The sequence below is a fragment of the Anser anser genome, assembly GCF_964211835.1.
Source record: "Anser anser genome assembly, chromosome: 8".
In the NCBI taxonomy this organism is placed as follows: domain Eukaryota; kingdom Metazoa; phylum Chordata; class Aves; order Anseriformes; family Anatidae; genus Anser; species Anser anser.
In genome coordinates, this window is record NC_139728.1 from 9,373,648 (window position 1) to 9,390,168 (window position 16,521).

A 16,521-nucleotide genomic window follows, 5' to 3' on the forward strand; every position below is an offset into this window, starting at 1 on the left:
ACTCCACTGAAGTTACGTTACGCTACTCCATTGAAATACTTGTGAACACACAACACAAATCCCAGCACTGCTCTACTTCATCTTGTCGTCATTGTGACACAGCAGGTGTTACTAAATAGTAACCACATTGAGGGTAAAAAAACAAACAAACAAACAAAAAAAACCTGCAGAAACTACTCTGAGGCATCCTTACAAGTTATTGACTCTTTGGGTTCAAATAGAAAGATTCTTGCACTACAGAGAATAAAAAGGAACAACAGATTAGAGAAGCCTAATACAGTATTTCACCATAATCTGCTAAATAACAGAATAAAAATTGATCAGATTACGTATGCATCTTGTCTATGTTCAGCATCAGAACAGATCTTGAAATGACATTGCTTCCCTGAAAGATATCTCACATAACTTAAAGATAATGGCAGTGGCCAAGTCCACACCTCTACTTTAAAGTAAAATTAAGTCTTTACCAAAGCAAAACACTCAGCAGTGAAAAAATGAAATATGCTTCAAATGTAGTTAAACAAAGACTGAGGTGATTAAGTCAATCATCGAGGAATGATAACCTAAAAAATAAGTATCAGTAAAGGTCATTTAGAACAGCACCATTTCTCTAGTCTTGAAAAGATGAAAATTCAACAGTAGCATTTCTCATTCTAGGATATTTCAAAGTTAGCATCATGTTGTTGTCCATAGGCACCACCTCTAGAATCTTTTACAGAAACATTGACATTTCTTAACAGAACAGCCTTGTAATGTTTTTTTGACACCCTCACTAAGTATGGCACAAGTTTCTACTTCCACCTACTTGCTCTAAAAGATTCTGAAAACATTTTTTTTTCCTGAGTCATGCAAGGTAAACTGATTGAAGTGTATCTGAAGACAAGAAGCAGCGAACTATGTTAATGAAGCAGGATTAATTAAAAAGAAAAAAAAAAGAAAATAAAAAGGTGCTGCTGGAGAAAAAGTTATTTATTAGCACAATAGCTGAGGCCAACTGATGGGGTCTGAACCCTACCTGTGTTCAGAGGAAATGAATCAGATTGTGGGTGTAACGTTGTAATGGAGACAAAACCTTCGTACCCAAATCTCCAAATCACTTGGACAGTGACATTAAACTCATAGTTCAGATTAATCACCTTCTCCAATTACAGGGGCTACTTAAGTGCAGCAGCAGATTTTACCATAGAAGTAGAAACACAAACCAGTTTTATATAAACGACACATAATTTGAGTAATCTGCATTCTTGCAAATTGTAGTATGGACTGGGCACGTACATCATGACACCTTTGTCTTCAAAGGTTTATCAAGAAGGGGAGTTTAAAAAAAACAAATCTCAACATACATAATACAACAGTTAGGAGTAGGTCAGCCTTCAGGATCCAGATCTTGCTAGTGTGCTGTGTAAAACCAAGCATTACATTGATTACTTCAAGCAAATTAGAAGACAGACTAACCTGTGGCTTAAAAAGAAACTTTGTGGAGTCAGGTCAAAACCTCAGGCGGTAGCAAAGGAAAGAAAGAGAGGCCAAAGATTGAGCATGAGAGGATAAATTAGTAGTAGGGGAAAAGGGAGCAAAAACATGTTAAGAGGAACTGGCATCACACTTCTTCCAAAAATACAACAAGCTCACCTTATTTCTGAGATACACAGAAACAGTTAATAGTTATCTGCACCATTCCAGTTCAAAGCAAATCACAAAATGAAAATCAATGTGATTGCAAATGAGCACCTCATAATTTTGGGAAAACAATGATCTCGATCTCTTGAGAGATTGAATTCAGCTGCTGTTAGAATCCATGCTGCCTAATCCTTTTTCCTTTACTGAACATAAGTATAGTTCAGGTTTGTTTGAAATGTTAACTAATATGATTTGATAATATGGCAACAAACTGGAAAAATGGGTATGTTTTCAGCAAAGATATTACCAAATAATGCACAAGATAGGGATTTACTTCTTACATCTAACCATCACCAAGCCAGGAGTAATTTGTTATAAAATTAACTGCTGTTTAGACAATTAATTCTAATTAGTAATATTAAATGCATTCACATTTATTTACTCATGAGCTGGAAGGGTTAGAAAGGAGTCTGTTCATGATATATTGATCCTCCTTGTGCTATGAGAAGAATGCTAAAAAGACTTCAGATATTTCTAAGTTTATTAATAAATTCACGTTTTCTATCAGAAGCAATTCCTTTGTATAAACAAAACACCAATAACAGTACCTGTACCCATAAACAATATGTTCATTTAAGCAAAAGCTAAAGTTTCGTTTTGGTTACCAAAAATTATAATTTGCCCACCTTTCAAAAAAATATTTACTATAAACAAAAGCACTTACATCAGATAAATACTGCTTTCCAGTTATATAATAAACATCAATTAGTCGTTTTAGTTTGAGAAGCTTGGACAATTATAAACATATTAATTTTATCCAAAGTTTTCTATAACATTTTAAGTTATATTTGTTCATAGTTGTAACAGCAGGTTAGTAGCAGTTAAGTGATGAACTGCAATTATACTTTGTTGAGGAAAGGTTACAAACAAAACAGCTTCACATTAAGTAGTTTAGTAGCAAGTATTAAACAAACCAATGAGTTAGAGACAAACTTTGCCCTCTGAGAAGCTAAATGAAAAAGCAACAATAAAGCTTACAGAACTTAGCTCGTACAATTTGCCTTGAAGGCGGTAGATTGGTTCCCTGAAATAGCAAATTGCAAAAGTAAAGTTTTGTTTCAGAAACATTTTCTCATTCTTTTCAACTCCAAACAATTAACTTACAAACATCTCTTTATTATCTTCAAATAAAAGGTTCAGCAAAGCCCTTTATATCAATAAGTAATCGAGTTGCAACATATAATTTAAAACTCCAAGCTGCTTCTCCACTTCTTTAGAGAAAAAAGGATTCACTTAATTAAAAAAACATTCATTTTATATGTGTATTTTTGAAGAGTCAGATAACTGACTGATTTTCCTTTTAAGGGACACTCTAAAGTGATGACAGTTGTTGTGTTTGACACATGTTCCGGCACAGCTAGATAAGAAGGAAGTCTCTCCTCAGACGGGAGAGACAAGTCTTTGAAGCCATTTCAGTGTTTAGACCTTTCAACTTTTTTTCATTTTAGCCCAAACCATATATTACAGCAAAAATGCCACTCATGCTAGCCAGGCTCTGGGGAACCATCATATTCAAGTTAATGAGATTATTGTGACTAACATCTTAAAACATAACTAGCAATTTCTTGGTGGGAGGAATAGGTTGGGTTTCCATGCCCAAAAAAATGACCGGGTTTTCAAAAAGTGCTAGAATTCTGATCTACAACAGCACAGTAGGAGATTTTCTGAATTCACAGGTTTAACACTTAATGCTCACATTTGAAAACCTTAAACTTTTCACCTCCTGAGCTTTGTTTGACCACATTATACATGAAAACATCAGGAAGACATTCAACGTGGGTAACTGTCTTTTCTACTAGATTTTTTTTTTTATAACCCTTTAAGGTGTGTACTATTTCCATACTATTTTTTTCCTGTTTAAGACTTTGCAAAACCCTCAAATTGAGCAGAAATCCTCAAAGGTGTAGCATTTTCATTTTTTTTCATTTCATATTAAAAAAGGATTGATCCTTTGAAGTACCAAGTACCCCTGGCCTGCACAAAAGGAAAAAAAGAAGCAAGGCTCACGAGCACTTAGCACCTTGCAGAATCAATCCCATATCATTATGGAATCAAAAGAAATAACCAACTGATTTTATTAATGAATCTCAGTGAAAATGGCAATTAATTTCAGACCAACAATCAGTTATTCTTTGTTTACTCTGAGAGAGGACAATGGTACATAGTCAACATCTTCGTGAGGCCAACTGAAAGCTTTCAAAACAGGTAAAAGCAAAAATGCTTTTGCTTGCTGAATTGCCCCTTCATTGCTATTAAGCTGTGAACATGTGAGAACTAGTAAAAATAACTGTATGACAAAGCACACACAAGTAAGTACTCACCGGTGGTTTGGATTCTGAAATTCACAAGTTCGCAGTTAATGAAAAAATACATTTGTGTGTAACATGAAAGATTTGATGTGTTAAATGGCATGGGAGGGGAGGCACCAACCAGCAGTGCAAACAGTAGCAGGAATTTAAACAATAAATGATGACAACGATGAAAGTCATGTGGCTCTGAAAACTTCAGTAAAAAGGAGATGATGATGCATTTTATATATGTTTCAAGCAGAAAAGGTAAATTATGGATGTACAAAAAATAAACGCAGCCAAGAAAACCAGACAGCTGGGATTAACTTGCACATGCCATTATCCATTCTCTGTTAAGGTGCCTACCTGATTTCCCACTGCACTTTTGTTAACCTGACTGCTTCTTTGTTGGGCACTAAGGAAAGCAGAGGAAAAAAGTTATACTGAAGGAACTCAAAAACTAAACCAGTTCCTGAGCAGCAGATTTTAGTAGTAATAGTTACTTATGATTCCAGCACAGAAAGCTAGTGTAACAAAGAAACAATAAAATCATTGCATATAAGTGCATTTTTCAACTACTTTTCTTACTTAACTTACTTACTCTTACAGGAACATTTGCCTGCTTAGCACAGAAGAGATACGCACACCAGACAGCTCCTACTAATCATCTCCTTTTGTAACAACATCCTACTTACATCAGTAAAGGTTACTAAAAGCATAGAGAAATTATGGCTCATGGGGGGTAACTTTGGAAACATTAGCCTCTATAAATATTAGAAAAGAGATGAAAAGTGAGACATTTCTGTTATTTAGAGCAGTACAACAAAATCCTCCCCTGCTGGAGGCTTCTTAATAGCTTTGTCATGACAGTTTGTTTTGAATATTATTCTAATATTTATATGCACTGTGAGGGTGTAAATATAACCAATGGATGAAGCTGTCATAAAGTTGGTTCAAAAAGCTGGAACCTTGTAAGAGCAGAGCACATTCGAAATTAAAACATATTTAAAATATTTTCCTCAATGCTTGAACTCTGGTAATCTCAACTCCTGAAACAAAACACACTCCTGTCTCAAACACACAGGTTGCCATTAATTCTAAAAACCTTTGTGTTATGTGGCTTCTAAGTGTTAGACCATACAATTACAGTATCGCTGGAAAGACGGAAAAAGTGTTCAAGCAGCAGGCTTTGCTACACAACTACCAGAGCAGCAACCGGTGACAGCAAGTTTTCTTTGGATTAGATTATACCATTTCAGCAGACATTAATTAACTGACGAAAGAGCATACGTATTAGATCATCTACAAACACTCCTCTGAAAGAGTAGGAAAGAAAGATGTGCTTGGATCACAGCCTACAGGCCCAAGGCTGAAACTATTTTGTGCACAGCTGCTGATCCAAAGAATTGCTGGGGCACCAAACTCATCACTGTCCCAACTCTGATCATGCCTTTAGGGCCATAATCTATCAAACCAGCAGTCTACATGTTGTCAGTGAGAAGATCCACAACCATGTTTATTCCACGTGCCTATTTACTGGGCTTAGCTCTCAATCACCCAGATACTTTTGACCAAATGACAGCACACGTCTCCAGTACATCATCTGAATTGCATAAATTTGGGTGCATAAATTATGATTAAATAACCTGCATAAAGAAAATACAGCACTAATCCCTCACCAATTCTCATCTGTTGTTTGAGAAGCACATACAATATGGCTTTACAAAATCTAATTGTCATTCTTTGGGTGTTCTTTTTATTCTCCCCCCACTTCACTGCCTTAGGGAAGTTAATTAAATAGACAACTAACATCATACTAAGAAACCCACGTCTTTTAGCAATAGCCCAGCAATTGGTTCTTTATTTACTGTTCTAAATACAAATTACCCCTCATGTAGATTGAATCACTTAGCTGTGTTTGAGTTACACCAACTGGAAACAAACCCAATCCCAACATTTTACCACTCATTCTGCTAAATGTGACAAGTATTAATATTCTAAGATTTCACCCAAAAGAAATAAAATCAAATCATAACTACACAAAGCTGCTCTAAATATTGGCTTTCTTAAATGTTTCTCAAATACTGTACCTGTCTTAGGCCCCACAATGCTTCAATGTAAATTGAAATACCTTGTGCTCATTCTTATGAGCAAGGTTCACAGGACTTACACTTATAAAACGCTGCAGTCACAGGAGACAGCTGGCTAGGACACTCAGCAAACCAAAGGAAACACTAAGGAATCTGAGGAAGCTACATTCCAGGATGTTTGGACACTGCAGAAGCCCATATGCTACCCACATTTATTTCATTTTCAAATTCTAACATAATTGCTATAACAACACTATGATTACGGGCTAAAATCTGTATTTTCTATTGTTTAGCTCATAAATAAATTTTACACTTAAAATTGTTCTTAGTTAATCAAGCTTGCTCTCCCAGTGGACCACAAGTCAACAAAAAGCACTTGCCTAGCCATCAATTTCAACCCCTGGAAAGACTTGCTTAGACTTACAGTTATTAGTGAACCTAAGTGGAAGGCCATTTGTTATCTACTTACACCTCTTGCACAGGGGCTGGGGATTTCCACGTCTACTGGCAGAAGAGGAAGAAGTTTTCCCAAGAAACTTAACTGGGATGTTTTAACTCCTTAGGAAAGATGAAGCACTGAGAACCACAGACTGAACTACAGGCTCAAGCAACAGCATCTCTGAAGGTTTTATTTCCAGAGGAGAGACATACTGAAATAGCTCCAGATGTACCTGGCACTCCACAATCCAAGGCTATAAAACATGGGAGGTTCCAACTTGACACAAGGAGACATCTTTTCATAGTGAGAAGAGGCAGGCATCAGAACGGGCTGTATAGAGTAGCTGGCAAATCTCTGTTTTTGGAAGTTTTCAGGATCTGATTGGACAAAGCCCCAAGCAAACTTGTCTGAACTTAACATCGCCCCTTCCCTGATCAGGAGGTTGGACCAGTGACTTCCCAAGGTCACAACACCCACCATGAATACATATGAAGTGTTTTTAGCAGGCTTTTTCCTGTCAGGAAAGGATGAAGAGAAGTAAATAGCAGGCAGGTTGTTGTCTTGACCTCTAGAAGGCCAGCTACCATTCCTACATCCTGTCTTTTGTCAAGAGAACTGATAGAGATATCCAGGACCTGCAAACAATATTAGAGAAAGTTGTTCAAACCAAACACAAACAGTGCTCGGCTTTGCCTTTTCCCTTCTCAGCTTATTAATTCTGTCTTAAACCTTCAAGTCATACTGTCAAAGATGTAGACCTTCCTTCACAGTGCTAACTAGAATAGCCCATAATATAACCATCACTATGGTGCCAATCTTTGTTGCCAACATCACGTGTAGATGAAACCTGTTACGATTCCAAACGCTCTTATGGCAAATGAATATGACCGAAGAAACATTTATTCTTCAAAGTGTGAAGACATCTTTAACATTTTGACTAGTGTCAAAGTGCTGGTATGAAGTCCCTGAGGAACAAAATTGCTGGAAGCTGGGGAGGACGTTATGGAGAATATTCTCACAGTCTTTTCAATTAAGCAAGGACAACATCAAACCAGGCCCTGGAGGCTATTCTGTTACTATTATCTTCTAGAGCCAAACAGCAAGCACAGTTAAAATTCAGTGACATCTATTACTCTGAATGAAACTGTTTCACATGGAATCACAGCTCCCAAAATATGCATTAGCAACAATACAGAAATACCACCAATAACACACATTCCTGTGGTCCTAAAACGGATACAGCAAGGGCATCAGCTCTGCTAAAGCTGCCTCCTGAGACTGATGTGATCCCAGGCCCAGACATAAGCTTCAGTGAATCCAGGCTTGTGAACAAGGGTAAAGAATCCCCGACAAGTGAGAGTTTAACACTACACATATTGAGAAAAAGCATGCTTCTGCATATTCGGGACTTCGTAGTTTGCATCTCCACTGTCACGCTCAAGACTTCTGTTTTGAAGTTAGTAAAAAAAAAAAAAAATCTCTGACAGTGTCTTTATACCAAAGTAGCTATATACATACTTTGCGAAGCCAATGAAGTCTTCGTGGTTGGTGTTGATGTAAGAAACCTGGATATCAATCAGCAGCAGCACCTATTAGGGGAGACAAGAGACCAAAAAAGAATGGGTGAGGTGGAGGAGCGAGATTGAGGAAAAGGAAGGGAGAAGAGAACAAAACTTTGAGTTTTCTGCATTATTAAATATTCCTTTCATAATTGTTCATGCCAAAAGCAACAATATCTTCTAAATCCTACCACTCCTGTTTGTATGCTTGTTTAATAAGCTAGACTACAGAAGAGCTTAACCCTTTCCCTCTATTTTTTCCTGACAGACCATTTTTACTAACTTGACCTTTGTCCACTTCATTAAGATCAACTATACCTGACCAGAAAGAGTTTAATAATAGGCAACAAGTTTCTTCAAGCTAATGAAAATCCTGTCTACTGGTACCATTCCAGCCAAGCCAGCAAGAAAACTGAAACTTTAAGCTAAAATCAGAAGGCCATCGTTTTCTTTAGGTACTACATAAAGAAGTGATACATAAGCTAGCCCTGTCCCAGAAAACTTACAGTGCAGGTACTAAACAGGCATTCTGGTGCACACACCAGGCCTGAGAGATGAGACAGTCAATAAAATAACAGAATGAATGGTTTGTGAAAGAGAAATGTATCAACTTACTACTTGCTGATCCTTCTAGATCCCAGAGACAGAATTTGAATCAAACTTTATAATCTAACCAGGCAAAGAACTTGCTAAGACATCGGAGAAAACACACTCCCACCCTTGCTCAGCTTCTTGAACATGCATGAGACTGAAGGAAATCATGATTTTACTTTACCCCCTTCTTTTCATTTTCCATCTATCAGCAGGAGCAAGGAAAAAAGCTATTGCTACCACCACAGTCACCAAATTTCTTACTTCACATTCAGCAAGATTTTGTAAAAAGAGGAAGCCTTTTACTACCTTCTCCTCCCTCCTATCCAAAGCTTCATAACCAAGACTAATAACATCAAATTGTATAATTATCCAATCCACTATCCATACTGATGCCCAAGGCATGAACTTATTAGTAAACACTATTGTCAGACTGTGATAGTAAGAACACTTGGATAGATAAGCCCCACCAATGACAATAAAATATGACTTTTACTATTATAAAATATTGAAATGACTACTTTATTACAAAACAAGCTCTCCTTACCTAACAAAGAAATCCCACCAAGTTGTTTCCAATATGAAGCCCAAACTTCTACATGCTTATTATGCCATATCAAAGCATCACACTACTGTGCTTTTGAACACCTAAACACTATGACAATAACTTCATTTGGATCCACTCCTTCAGCATTTAATCCCCTCCAAGTGTACAGTTATTTCTGCACAGCTCCACAAACAGCATCACTTCCAAATTCTTCATCACTTCCAAATTCTATTTAGTCTCACGGACAACAGAAGATAGCAGGGATTTGGGTTTAGCTCTTACCTCCAAAAATATCCTCACTAGCATTTTTATTTATTAACAGTAACTGTTTTCAGCATAAATAATGATGGGACTATGCGACAATATCCTATTTGACCAATTCTTGGCATTTGCAAAAAGAGGGTATTTTGTACTTTGTTCTGGGAAATTGCCAGGTATGCGCACACAAAGAATAACAGAAAAATAAGAAATAAAATTCTAAGTAATTTTTGTCTTCTTCCAAATTTTTAAGTAACTGGATGTGCTAACCAGAACTCTCTGCAAGCACAAGCCCAGCAAATACATTTTTCAAAATGACTTTTAAAGACTACATATGCACAGAACAGTTTAAGGGAAAAGAAGTAGAATACACTGCACAGCTCACCACAGTTGGCGAGCCAGGAGCCTAGAACTACTTAGGAGCCCCTCTTTCCCAAATATTTTTGTCGTCACACTCTTTACTTCCTAGACAATTATTCCCCTTTCCACTCCCAGGGGATTTTCTCACATGTAGTCTAAGCTTTAAAGTTTCCTGGATTTGGAGTGCTCAGCTGTGTAATGAATGTCTTAGAGACATTTCTCCAAAACGTATTTATTTATTCTTAACTTCAAGGAAAACTACAGCCAGAAAAGCTGTACATCCATGAACCTGGAAAGGTGCTGATGAACCAACTCTTGAAACTCTGAGTTTAAAATATCACAATCGGAAGTTATCAGCTTAAGAGCAGTCACTCTGTCCTTTAGAGGGGTTATAGGAGAAGACCTGTTCTTGCTAATTTTAGAATCCAAAGGAGGGATTACTTTTTAATCTTCAGATTTGAGACATTGCTTTTCAAGGTACAAAATAGCCCTCAGGAGTCAGTGCCAGTGGTTCTAAGCACCTTAAGCCTGCCAACTTGGCCAGAGACAGTGGGGCCACGTTTCTCAGCTCAGCCTGTGTGCTTTTGCTACTGTTTAGCAACACAGAACTTCAGCAGCAATGCTTGCCTGAGCTCACACATCCTCTACGTGGCTTGTCACTCCTGCAAGAGTTCTAGCGCAATTGCTTGTTAGCCTCGCTGTGATTAGAGCATGGGACTGGTCTGTTAAAAAAGCCTGAAAGCAAAGCATTAAAAAGCCTGGATATTTCTGTGTGCATTTGTTTGTTCATGAATCATTTTCCCACAAACAGCTGTTATGGCACAGCTAAGACGATGGCCCGCTGTGGCACAGGAACAAGCTAACACTAAGCCAACGTTGCCACTGGGGCCTGGTATCCTTAAGTCATGTCTTGAGCTGACTGGATACAAGGTAACATCGTCTGGAGGCGACAAGTGCAGTCGTGTAATGCTGTTTCTGAGCCATCAGGCCCTGGTATAAAGAGGCAAATTGCATTAGCCTGAATGTAGCTCTGGAGCTGGGCCGTGTCCAGTCAGCTCACAGAACAAGCAGGAGAAATGAGCTCTTTCTGCCCATGGCCCAACACACAACCACAGGCACTGAGACGAAAGCATCTCCCTTTCGTCTTCAGCATTCTTAATGCTTAATGGAAAAAAAAAAAGAGGAGGAAATGAGAAGAAACTCAGAACACTTGGAGAAATGTGTCTTGGTTCTACGTAGATACTGAAGAGAAAACAGGATCAGAGTTTGCTTGCAGATGCCAACTGTCCTGAATTAAGCTATGATACTGATTGATTAACTGACTCATCTTGTTCATTTTACAGTAATTCCCAGAGCTCTATGCCTGGAGTGTCACCAAGAGGGACAGAAGAACTACAGTCATTGCGTTAAAATAAAGCAAGCAGATAATTTTTTCTTTCGTCTTCCATTACTTTCCTATGTAAAGAGCATGTTCACTTCCAAGAAGCACAGTAGGAAGCAAGATGCTGATGAACATGTGACCGACTACTCATATCCCCACCATAAATTATACGAATGTAAGGCTTACTCTAGATTATGTTGTTTAGCTGTCACTAAGAAAGACAAAATCGTTAAGAATCAGGACATTAGCCTCCTTCCTGTGTCACAGTCTCCAGTAGCATTGACAGGAAGAGAATGATTGATACTGGCTCTGTACTGCCAGCACCTCTCCTTGCTACATCCACATCCTCTTGAAAGGCCAATTAGGATTTTCTATAGCAATTAGGATCTTCTAGTCTCCTCTGTCAAACCTCAGTGGTAGAAAAGCAATTTCTCTCCCATTCCGAAGCGTGTAGCCTGTTGCTGCAAAAATCTTTCATTACCTTACTTCACTTTATACGTAATAACTTTCTTCCTCCAAACATTTCCCCAAACCGTTAGATGTTGTATATGTTCTCACCTGATCCTTCGTCTTCTCTTCTCTTTCACGAATATAGCCAGCAACAATTCTTTCCGTTTCCTCACACAGTCTTGGATATGTTGCCAGCTGAGAAGCAAAAATAATAGAAATTTACAGCTGCAGAGTGGCTTCAGTAGAATACAAACAGAGAAACCTCCACTTCCCTCTCTGCAGGAAAAGCAAGTATTATAAATTCTTGGACTAACCATTAAGTAGGCTACAAAGCAAGCCTTACTTGCTGTTAATAGTGATTTTTCAGAAAAACTGGAGGGACCTAGACCCTTAGACTGTTTCTGCACTTTTGCTCCATGACACATTGAGGAAAAGACATTTGGGACACAATTGTTTGGAATAATAGCACTGCAACATTGAAATCTTAATACTTTCAGCTCTTTTATCTAAATACAATGCAAGCCTCTCTCAAATATAAAGAGAAAAGACAGGAGTTAATCCACAAATGTATATCAAGAATAGCACACTGCTAGGAGAGCAAATACCAACACAGAAAGAAAGCAATCACATAAACCTAAAAGAAAACCATCTTTAAACATCGTAATTACAAGACGTGGATGAATGAAGGTGTAATTAAAAAAAATGCAGACTTTTGCTGTATTTAATTAATATGAATTTTTTGGGGAAAAAGTTGTGTTTTCCAGCTTTTAGGTTGTGTCAGCTGTTATTACATTAGGAAAAAAAACAAAACATGAAATTGAATACCTGATAGACTATCTGTTGGATCTAGAACTGTGTTGAGTCACCCAGCACTAAGGCTCATTAACAATGGAAACTTAAATTATTGTTCTATTTTGAATTCATTGTTTAGAATTAAAGCTTCAGGTGAAGAAGCAAGAGGGAAGACACCAGTCTCTTCTGTAACAATAAGAACTGCTTATACTACGTACCCCCATGTAGATGTGCATATAGACATGTACACATATATACATATACACATGTGTATACATATATACACATTAGCTCTCTTCCTTTCTAAGTACACTTCTATAGAATCTCCATATTTCAATCTACTTTAAATCGTTAACAACTACTTATCACTTATCTGTCTTCAGTACCTAAATGGTCTCTTTGCATTACAGAGATAAAAAACGAGTTGGGGAAATTAGCTGAATAACAGATCTTTCTAACAATTCACAATTAAAAATAATTTCTTTTCCCAGGGTGGTTTCTCATTACTAAAGAGAACTTGACAGAATTACCTGTAAATATTGCAAAACAAAATAAATTTTTAATATCATAAAATGATTTCATAATAATCATAGGTGTAATAACAGAACATAAAATCTTACGTTTGTAAATATTACAAATCATATATACAATACTTAGGTGCAACGATGCAACACAACTGGTCACAATCTAAGCAATCCCACTCAGAAGTAGTGGAAGGCTCAAAATGCAGATAAGAGGTTAGAAAGGGCTGAGTCTCACAGCACTGCCGTTCACCTTAGCTTGTCACATCCCTTGAATACATCCTGCAATCGACACAAAGCTCCAGGGAAACTAATGGGAAGGCATCATGTAAAAGCTGTTTTCCTAAGTGTGTGTGTGTGTATATATATATATATATATATATATGAAAAAACACACATTCTAAAACAATGTGCACAAGAGCACTGTAACAAAGCTTCACCAGCTAAAGCACAAACCATCAACCATTCCAACAGAAGGTACTCCAGATAAGGTACCTTTTACCTGACTGCCCAAAAAACTTTAAGAGCTCCCCATGCTGCACTATCTTATTCCTTGTTTATTATGACAAAATAGACAACAAGATATTAACAAATTTTTCAGCTGGTTAGTACATTTGTCTCTAAGTTGTTCACTTATCCCACTTAGCTACTCCAACTTAGATATTTACAGTGGCTGCAGTATTACCAATAAATTGCATGCCTGAATGGTCTGGAAGACAAATTAAACAAAAGAATAAAAGCAAAACATAAGCTAGTATATGACACTTAAACATTAAGCACAGTCTAAAAATAACGCTATGCTGCAAGCATTTTTACTTGAGCAAGTGAGCAGAGAACAATTTATACTAAAAACCAGTTTATCAGCCTTGTGGTGAGATGTCTCAATGCCTCTCTCTTGTGTGTCTAATTCCACAGCAGTGCTCTAAATAATTTTCAAGTTCTTGTTCTTTGAAGGCTCCACCTTGTGGCAACATCTTTGCATCTCAATAACAGCACTAATGTGATCAGTAAAATGGGGTAAGCTTAACCGATAGCACTGGGAAAAGACTCTGCGCAATTAATTCAAGCAATATATCTTTCAAATTTGGAAAAAAAATGGAAATTCAGCTCAAAGTTTTGTGATTAATTCAATTCCCTATGGCCTCTGCCAAAATAGGAAAGGATAATCATCTTTTAAGAAATAGGTCATTTATCTCCTGAGTGATATAGAGAGTTGCATTATTCAGATGAATGTAAAGATTATGGCAGGATATTTCTCAACAACTTCAGCATATCAGTGCTCATATCCCAGACCTGCTCCTGGCCTTGCTACAAATAGGGTGCCCTGCACTCTGAGACAGTGAGAAAGACAGGTGAACAAGAGGTGAAACAAATAAAAGCAGCCAGTTAGGTAAGAAGTCTACAAGAGTCAACGGGATCTTCTAAAATGTAACAGAGCAAAGGGAGAAAAGATAACTGACAATCAGCAACTGCTAATTGCCAATGTTCCAGGCAAGTAAGTAATATTCACAGATAACACCTTTCCTATGAAAAGGAAATGGGGGGGTGGGGGGGAGTGTCTGTCCCTCTCCACATCAGTGAAGTACTCTCAACAGATGTCTGATCATTGCATTCACTCAGCTTCACATTAATACCTGACATGCTTCCTTAGTCCCACCTGAGCAGGGGAAAGTTTGAGGTTTCATTTTAAGACTATAGAACAACTTACGCATACACTTCAGGAAAAACATTCCCAAACACTCATACTAACACTACGTTTAATTTTGATTAACCAATTTGATAATCCATTACTATCGTAGGATAACAAACAACTTTAATAGATGCACACAATTTTCATATCAGGAAGCTCTATGTGGAAAGCACTGCTGAGCATTAAGGTTTGACATTTCTGGGCAGCAGCAAGCTCATTTGTCAACACTAATGCAAGGAGGTACAAATACATGGGAGATGAAATCTTCCTAGCATTCTACTTCTAACTTCTTGACAGCTGGACATTATGAGCTTTGGGGTTGTTTATGAGAAAAGCACAGGAGATTTTATGGCTCCCTGACTTTGCAAAGAACTGTGGTACCACCCAATACAGAATGGGTATTTTGTCCTCCTTGATAGACCTCTCTGAACACATCTGAGGCCTTGGCTCTAGAAAAGTTTCACTGTTTCTTCCTCTTGTAAGCATTAAGAAAGAAAATTTTCCGAGTACAATTTTTTTTTCCTGATTTACATACGAGCAGAGTTGCTGCCTACGTTCCATTTGCAGTACCCATGAAAACATGATTATAAAGTGGAAGCCAGAGGGCAACTCCTGACTCAACAAAACTCCAATCAGGAGATGTGCATACTCAAAACACAGGACTCAAAAAGAGAACATTTTCAGCATTACTTTGTTTTTGAATATTGCAGAAGTTGTAACTATTTGGAGTTTTACTCTGTAAATAAAGTAACTAGCTCAAGTCTCTTATAACATCCTAGAATGCAAGACAGACTTTGTGTTAGCTACTATAATCATGCTCTACTTCCATTGCCAGATCTATTTGCAAGTTACCTTTTTAGTGCATTTCTTGACCGTGTTGATTAACTCTTGCATCACCAGATCCACGCTTTTTAAGCAAGGTCCTTTCAGCTTGACAATCTGTTTTTTAACAATAGCTTCAAATGCCATATCTGGAGTAAACAAACCTGTTCTGTGGACATGAAAGAATATGTAAGATAGTAATACATCCTGCAAGATTTTTTTTAACCTAGTTGCTCATCTACATTTTCAGAGGCTTAGAGCTGAATTATGATGATATCCCTATACAGCCTTCTGTAGAACTAAATTTGTTTTTCTCTTCAAAAAGGAAAGTGTAATTGTGTAATAAGAATATAGAAGTTGAAACATGCCCTACTAGATGACTGCAAAAACTCTAAAAAGTATTGGAATAACATGGTGAAGCCTCTTCAGCAGCACCCCAAACCTTAGAGGTGAATGGCAGCACTCCATGTACAACCACTTGCAGAGTAAACCATGAAGAATCCTATAGTTGCATTTCACTCTGCACTCACAACAGTAAATATGGTTCTGTTACCCAGAGTCATACGTGGAGAATTTCAGTTTGCCACTGCACCATATGTGAACTTATATAAACAAGCATCTCACAGAAACAGTTTTAAACAAACAGCCCTTACTTCTCTTTCAAACACTGCTTGCAAAGATCTAGCTTGACAGATCTTAAGTTAAATAAAAAATAAAACTTTAAAAACATGCCCAGAACTAATAGCTTGCCACCACAAATTGCTCATCTAGACCTTGCCACCAATAAAATTAAAAAAGTTCAAATACTGTACCACAACTACTGGAATCATCTATTTGAGAATTTAAGAATTTAAAACACGTATTATGGAAGCTGGCTGTAAGCCCACTGCAACATGATCTTAGATCACAACAAAATTGTAACGGCTAGCAGGTAACACCAGTTGCATATGAATTCAATTTTGTTATCCCCAAGAAGAAAACACTTAGCCTTAGGAGTTCGTGTGCATGTTTTATGTAAGCTTCTTTGTGAATCCAACATCTTGTTTCCTACCT

At 37.4% G+C, this 16,521-nt stretch overlaps 1 protein-coding gene across 10 annotated transcripts in view; it reads right to left on the minus strand.

Annotated features, from left to right (window-relative positions):
* Positions 1–16,521, minus strand: part of DNM3 (dynamin 3) — a 197,608-nt gene that overhangs the window by 145,039 nt on the left and 36,048 nt on the right. For 8 of the 10 annotated variants that reach the window (XR_014587808.1, XR_014587809.1, XR_014587810.1 and 5 more), the window contains exons 10-14: positions 15,499–15,637; positions 11,752–11,838; positions 8,016–8,086; positions 4,335–4,383; positions 2,675–2,704 (exon numbers count right to left, since the gene is read on the minus strand). Coding sequence is in view for 7 of the 10 variants with exons in the window: in XM_083847695.1 (XP_083703821.1) it covers positions 2,675–2,704; positions 4,335–4,383; positions 8,016–8,086; positions 11,752–11,838; positions 15,499–15,637 (376 nt within the window). In the remaining 3 variants the exon portion in view is untranslated. The remainder of the gene's footprint in view (positions 1–2,674; positions 2,705–4,334; positions 4,384–8,015; positions 8,087–11,751; positions 11,839–15,498; positions 15,638–16,521) is intronic. The other 2 variants (XM_083847693.1, XM_083847690.1) reach the window with 1 other exon arrangement.